Consider the following 6,961-nt stretch of genomic DNA (forward strand, 5'->3'; position numbering starts at 1 on the left):
TCATAATACCCATGATGGCTACATGGTTTATGGAGACTTGAGTTAATATGAACTCGCATCCCCATATCAGTGCTCAATACTACTCCAAAAAATATACTTAGCTCATATATTTAAAAACAACTTGTTTCTTTGGTTTGAGATAATTACTCAAAACTTAGCTTAAAAGCTCTCTTGGAATCGATGTTCCCTTTTTTTCTCAAAAATGTGAAAACATTTTCAAACTTCTTGGGAATACTTAGTTCCCATATACTTCTTTGAAGAAAATGAACTTTACTCTTACTCTTTACTCAACTTCAAAGCTTAAGTCTTAAAACAAAGTTTAAACATTTGTAAAAGACTTCTTAAAAAAAATGGTTCAAGCCGAATTATGGACTTGAACGACTCAATGCAAGGTTTTTAATAACCATAGATAGAACTCAAATACTTGGAACTCAAGAACTTCAATGATTCTACTAATTTCAAGAATGCTCAACTCAGAGGGCTCATGCGGAATTATGAGCATGAACTACTCAACTCAAGGACTCAAAGATACTTCGCATCTCAAGATTGTTCGATTTATAATGCTCATGCGGAAGTATGGGCATGAACAACTCAACTCATGGACTCCGGTAATAGGTAATAGTCCCATGATTAGGATTATAATCTCAGAAGGGTTAGGAACCCGATACTCAAGACTTAGGACTTGAAGATACTACTCTTTTCAAAGATACTAAGTTGATGGAGTTCATGCGGAAGTTATGGGCATGAGCGACTTGACTCAAGGGTCAAAATATCACTAAGGAACTTAGGTAAACGACTCTTCTCATTCTCATACTTACTTCTGAAAACTTAACTCAAATCAATGGTGGATCTCAAAGGATTCACAATTGAACTCAAAGACTTTCTTGAACTCTACTCTTAACTCTCTCTTGAATGTGAATTATGAATTCAAGAGTTATGGTTCATGATATGAAAGATCTAAGTGATAGTGTAGACTCATGAATACATTTTCCTCACTCTCATACTCACTTGCTCGAGTCTTGAAACAAGTTATTAGAAATTGTAGAAGAATCCTCAAAATGACTAAAAGGGATTTTCTGAAAATGTTCGAAAGAATTCTCAAGACTTGACTCTCAACTCTACCTTGAATGTGATTTATGAGGTTGTGATTTGTGATAGGAAAGGTCTCATGATGTTTAGGATTGATTTTAGATAGCTAAACATGAGAAAAGACTGAAAACCAATATTTGAGAGTGGGTCCGCGACGTGGAGAGGCTTTTAAAATTTGGTTTCGAAAACGACTTTTGAGGCAGAACACTCCATGTCAGCTCCGCGACGCGAAACAGAAATTCTCAAATCTAGGAACCTGCCCCGCGACACGCAACCAACGTCAAATTTCGAACGACGAAATTTCATCTTCGTTTTCTAACCCCAATTCGCCTAAATTCGATTCTTTTTCTCAATCTCTCTTTAGATTTAGATACCAACACATGTACACTAGAATCTAACTCTAACCCCCTCTATAAATCGACACATTAACCTCAAGAACTCCTCAATCTCAGCCCAATTCAAGAACGAAAGCAAATTCATGAATACATAACAAGAACATCAAAGCTTCAACTTTTAGAACGAATTTAAAGCTGAAATTAACATGATTGGCATGTGGGTGAACAAACCCAACACTATGGAAATTTACATACCTGAAAGTAACCATCTTCTTGAAGAACTTGAAGGAAAATCTTGAAAGATGAACCCTAGCCTTAGCTTTTCTTTGAATTTCTTGAGCGTAGAATCTTTGGAGTGGATGAGAGGGGTTTCTGATTTTAAGAAAACTGATTTTCTACTCGCTTAGGGCAATTTAGATGATCTCCTAAGAGTTTTTAGGACTAAAATACCCCTAAAGAAATAATTAAAATGAGCTGGGAGTCGGAACTATTTTTCACCAGGCAGTGAGGTCCGTGTTGGCTCCGCGTCGCGGAGCTGCTGCCAGGTTTGCGCTACATTAGTAAATCTATCATAACTTTTTACTCAAAGCTCAGAATTTAGTAAACTCGGCGACGTTGGAAAGAGGACTCGAAGGGCTTTTATTTTCTATCTTGTAGCTCACCTAAATCATCTTGTACTAGGAGTTATGGTCATTTGAAGTTGACCCAAAACTTAAGAAAAACTAGGAATGACTTGAATACTTTTCTCTTAAGTTCTTCTTGAAACTTAAGGTGCTACCTCTAGTGACCTTAACACTCAAGAAATTTTAAATTCCTTGAAAAAATCTCACTCACTACGAAGAACAGTTCGAGTCTTGGCTCAAAAAAATTCTGGGGTGTTACACAGCCATTGACTTGAATCGCCAAAAGAGGTCCCCAAGTTGTTTTTCCTCAAAGTTATATCCAAGCTATGACAAAATAAAATGGGTGTAGTTGATGCACATTCATATATAATAATATCATAATTTAATTGTTGAAATCTTAGTATATGTATCATACCTCAAGCATTTTAATTTTCAATGCATGACGTCCACTGCACAAAATATAAGAATGCATGATATTTATTTTAGAAAAAAAAACAAATATCTATTGAACCATATCAATAACAACAACAAATTCAGTGTAATTCCTCAAGTGAAGAAGGTAGAGTGTACACAAACCTTACCCCTATCTCGTAGAGATAGAGAAGTTGATTTCGATAGACTATCGATTTAAGTAAAGCATTTCAAAGCAATTTGAAAAAGAGAGTACAAAAATGAAAGAAATAACAACAATGAAATAAAGCGAAAAGAATAGTAATGACAATAATGCAATAATCGAGTCATACTGATATCAATAAAAAATCAATAGTGTGTACCTGAGTTTTCCCAATTTAATATCGTGTTCACTAGCACGAATAAATCCAACATCTTCAGCAGATATAAATTCATATGTGCCTCTGTTCTTTAATATTCCATCCTAAATTAAGTACATAGAATAGCACACACAAAAAAAAAAAGAATAAATTCAAATACCTTTTTAATTATTTAAATAGCTTGTACATAGTTTTCTTTGATTTTTATTTCTACAATTAAATTCTTAATATTTAAATTGGGTGTAAATACCACATTTTCTTATTTGATTCGTCATTTTTGTAGTGTCATTCATAATTTTATTACATACATTTTAAATTTTTGGCTGATTGTTAAAAAAAATCTAAAATAAGTAAATTTCTTGAATAGGAACAAGCTAAGTCTAAAATGAAAAATGCAATGAAATTTGAAGGACCGCTTTTGTTTGTAGCTAGCGTTGTTAAAAAATGGGGAAGAGGATGACTCTTAACTATATCGAAAATTGACATTTGATGCCTTTTTATAAGGTCTTATGCACCTTGAATTATGGATGCCGTATTGCTGTGGATTCATCTTTATTTCTTAGTCTATCTGTTCAGACTCAGACTCTTTAGACTGTGTTTCCTCGTTTTGTTAAATAAATATGTCACACTAGGATGATGGGTTAAAAAAAAGAGTTTTGAACTAAATAAATATGTCACACTAGCTAGAATCTTAAATATATACCTAGGGTAATTTTTCCTTGAAATATTGAGTTAGATAAATATAGTATTAACTAAATAAAATTGACCTGATGAATTCAACTTTCATGAGTAAAAGCATTAGCGCCAACAATGGCCTTATGTGGCTGCAACTTAAGACCACTATACTCCTCTACCTGCATATATATAACAATATTATTATATGCATTATTCATTTTAACAACTAAAATACTATATATACATACCATGTTGCTTGTGGTAAATATATGCTTTGTATTAATCCCAGTATAGACACCACCTAGTACGTCCTTTCCACGACATTTTATGGCCATTGCTATCTATATAGAAAAAGTACAAGTTTATAAGTACAAAAAAGTAGAAATAATTATATAATTAAAGTTTATTCTCTCCCACCTCTTCTAGAGAAGCATTTCCAGCTCTTTCACCAATACCATTGATGGTTACATCTACTTGTCTTACCCCTACACAAATTCCCTGAATTCCATCGCCGTATCAGACTCAAACTAACGATATGTAACTTTAGAAACGAAGTACTCCCTCTGTTCACTTTTAATAGTCATGTTGCGTTTTTTAAAAATTAATTTGACTAATTTTCAAAATACATTGTAGAATTTGACTCTAAATTTTTTTTTTATTGACAATTAAAAGTGGACAGAGGGAATAGTTGGAAGCTAATACATACAGCTAATGTGTTGGCAGTAGCAAGTCCAAGATCATTGTGACAATGTGCTGCAAGGATCACATTTTGGATACCTAATGTATTGGCTTTTATGTCAACAATTAGTTGTGCAAATTCATTTGGCAAATTGCATCCAACAGTATCAGCAACACAAATGCATGTTGCACCAGCTTTAATAACTTCTCTAATAATATGATAAACAAACTCCTTATCAGATCTGACAAAAATAATAATAAGTATATATACACCATATGGTAAAAATATAAATATGACAAATATTACAAACCTTGTAGCAACTTCCAAGCCAAACCTAACATGCTCAAACCCAAGACTTCTGGCATAACCCACCATTCTCGCTCTCTCCACAACTTCTTCTCTACTCATATTCAATTTATATTTCATATGTATATCGCTTGTCGCGATAAACGTACAAATCATCGGTGTCTTTGCATACTTAAAACTCTCCCAAGCTCTATCGATATCTTCCTTAGTAGATCTCGCCATACCACAAATCATTGGTACATATCCCTCTTCATCTACGCTATTACCTGTTGAGATATAATATAAATACGCACATGGTAATATATATATATATATATATATATATATATATATTTTATTTTTTATATATATATATATAACATTTTGTTAAATAATGATCATTTAATTTAACATTACCAATTTCATGTGCTATACACTTTACAAGCTCAAACTCAATCTCAGAGGAAGCTGGAAAACTAGCCTCAAATACATCAACACCAAGCTTGACGAGCTGACATGCAATGTCCATCTTTTGTGTAGCCATCATGGAGGCACCAGGAGCCTGCTCTCCATCACGAAGCGTCGTGTCGAAAATTGAAACATAGTTAGGATCAGAGAATTTGTCATTCCGGCGGGTCCTCTTGTTCCTTATTTTATGTTTTGTTCTATTTTAGAGACAAAGACATTCAGAATTGTACTTCTCTTTCAATTCTATATTTATATTAGTGGCTTGTACTCGTGACAACTAGGTTTTGAGTTTATATTAGAATGACTAAGTTTTCCATTTTTATGTTATTCCTGATTACTTTTCGCATTTATTTCGTATCGTTGGGTTGAGGCTGACTTGTCTTGGTGGAAATTGTAACACTTCGAAATTTTTTAAGTTAAGACTGGAACCATTCTTCATTTGCTTATAGGGTCATATCGGGTGATTCTTAAATTGCCCATATGTGTAAAAGTAAATGCTTTAGTGTGGGAATGATTTTGGGTATCAATTAAGGTCACTAGAAACTCCTAGCACAAAGTTGAGTTGAAAGCTTCCTTACCGATTAAGTTTTGATGTAAGATTCAACTTAGGTCAACTTCAAAGGACCATATCTCTTAGAATATAAAGAGTTACGTGGCCCATAACCTATCAAATTAAAGGTATTTGAATCTTCTTTCCAACGCCACCAATTTCGCATCAATCCAAATTTTGAGTAAAAAGTTATGACCATTTTTGTAACCGGATATAGTGTTGTGATGAATTAGCCGACGGGAAAACATTAAAAAAGGTCATTTTTTTCTTTTTACCTCTAAGAAAATCCTTAACGAACTTCTTGAATAATCAAAGACCCAAAACAATTTGATTTTAGTCTCTTAATTCATCATTCTCTTCTCTCTCAAACCCTAAGGACAAAACCCTAAGGAAAAATCAAAGTAGAAGACTCTATTCAAGATTGTTTCAATCTTTTCAAGATTCTTCTTTAAGGTAAGTCTTTCTCCAAGAATTCCATTCTTTTCAACTCAAATTCCTCCATACAATTATGAATCACTAATGAAAATCATAATTCTTGGCCATAGAGTTTCAAGAAACTAATTCAAGAATCTCAAGAAAAGGTTTTCTTGATTGTTTAACTTCAAGCTAGGGTTTCAAGGCTTCTAATCAAGTTTTTCTTCAAGATTCTTCAAGAACCTTGTTCTTTTCTTTCAGGTATGTAAGGATATCATAGTGTTGGACTAGTTCGTCCTCACACCCACATCTACTTTTAAATCAGTAAAAGAGTAATCTAGAATTCTATCCCTAGATTTGAGTATTCTTGAGATAAGTTGATTTTGAGTTATTGAGTTCCTGATTCTTTTTTGAAATTCTATACCTAATTATTGAAATGGTATATGTTATTTATTAAGATTCTTGAGTTGATTCGTTCATGTATATATTTTAACATGAACCCTATGAATTGAATATTCATGAGATGAGTAGTGTTGTTGTGTTTCGAGTTCTTGAGTCCTTGAGTTCTTGAGTTCTGAGTACTGAGTTTCCATATTGTAACACCCGAGAAAATTTTTCGAACTAAGACTCAAACCGTTCTTTGTAGTGAGTGAGATTTTACCAAGGAATTAAAAATTTCTTAAGTGTTAAGGTCACTAGATGTAGCACATTGAGTTCCAAAAAGAATTAATTTGGAAATAGCAAAATCTAAAATTTTACAAGCTAAGCTAAGTATGAGTTTTGGGACGACTTCAAATGACCATAACTCCTAGCTCAGGATGAGTTAGGTGTTCTACCAGATACTGTAGGAAATATCTTTGAATTTTTCTTTCTAACGCCACCGAGTTTGATAAGTTTCCAGGTCGGATGAGTGAGATATGACACTTTGAAGTTAGGTTGTCCAGGTAAGGAAAGTTAGTCGAAAATAGTGAGGGGTATTTTGGTCATTTCCTTACCCAATCATATTTAATTCATTTTTAGTAATAATTTAGGGGTCTAATCTGATTAGGTTCAGTTTTATAATCCTAAAATTA

General features: G+C 33.2%; 1 protein-coding gene and 1 long non-coding RNA gene across 2 annotated transcripts in view; both read right to left on the minus strand.

Moving 5' to 3' along the window:
* Window positions 1-2,307: 2,307 nt before the first annotated feature.
* Window positions 2,308-2,917, minus strand: LOC102581642 (uncharacterized). Its single transcript, XR_001472519.1, has 3 exons — window positions 2,821-2,917; window positions 2,463-2,496; window positions 2,308-2,371 (listed from the first exon to the last, which is right to left on the minus strand). It is a non-coding gene; the product is annotated as an uncharacterized lncRNA (long non-coding RNA).
* Window positions 2,918-4,406: 1,489 nt separating this feature from the next.
* The window catches only part of LOC107057741 (2-isopropylmalate synthase A-like), an 11,475-nt gene continuing 8,920 nt past the window's right edge, over window positions 4,407-6,961 (minus strand). Inside the window, exons 2-4 of the mRNA XM_015305581.1 lie at window positions 4,874-5,121; window positions 4,544-4,743; window positions 4,407-4,412 (exon numbers count right to left, since the gene is read on the minus strand). Coding sequence (XP_015161067.1) covers window positions 4,407-4,412; window positions 4,544-4,743; window positions 4,874-5,121 — 454 coding nt within the window. The remainder of the gene's footprint in view (window positions 4,413-4,543; window positions 4,744-4,873; window positions 5,122-6,961) is intronic.

Source organism: Solanum tuberosum, unplaced genomic scaffold (assembly GCF_000226075.1).
Source record: "Solanum tuberosum cultivar DM 1-3 516 R44 unplaced genomic scaffold, SolTub_3.0 scf00865, whole genome shotgun sequence".
Lineage (NCBI taxonomy): Eukaryota > Viridiplantae > Streptophyta > Magnoliopsida > Solanales > Solanaceae > Solanum > Solanum tuberosum.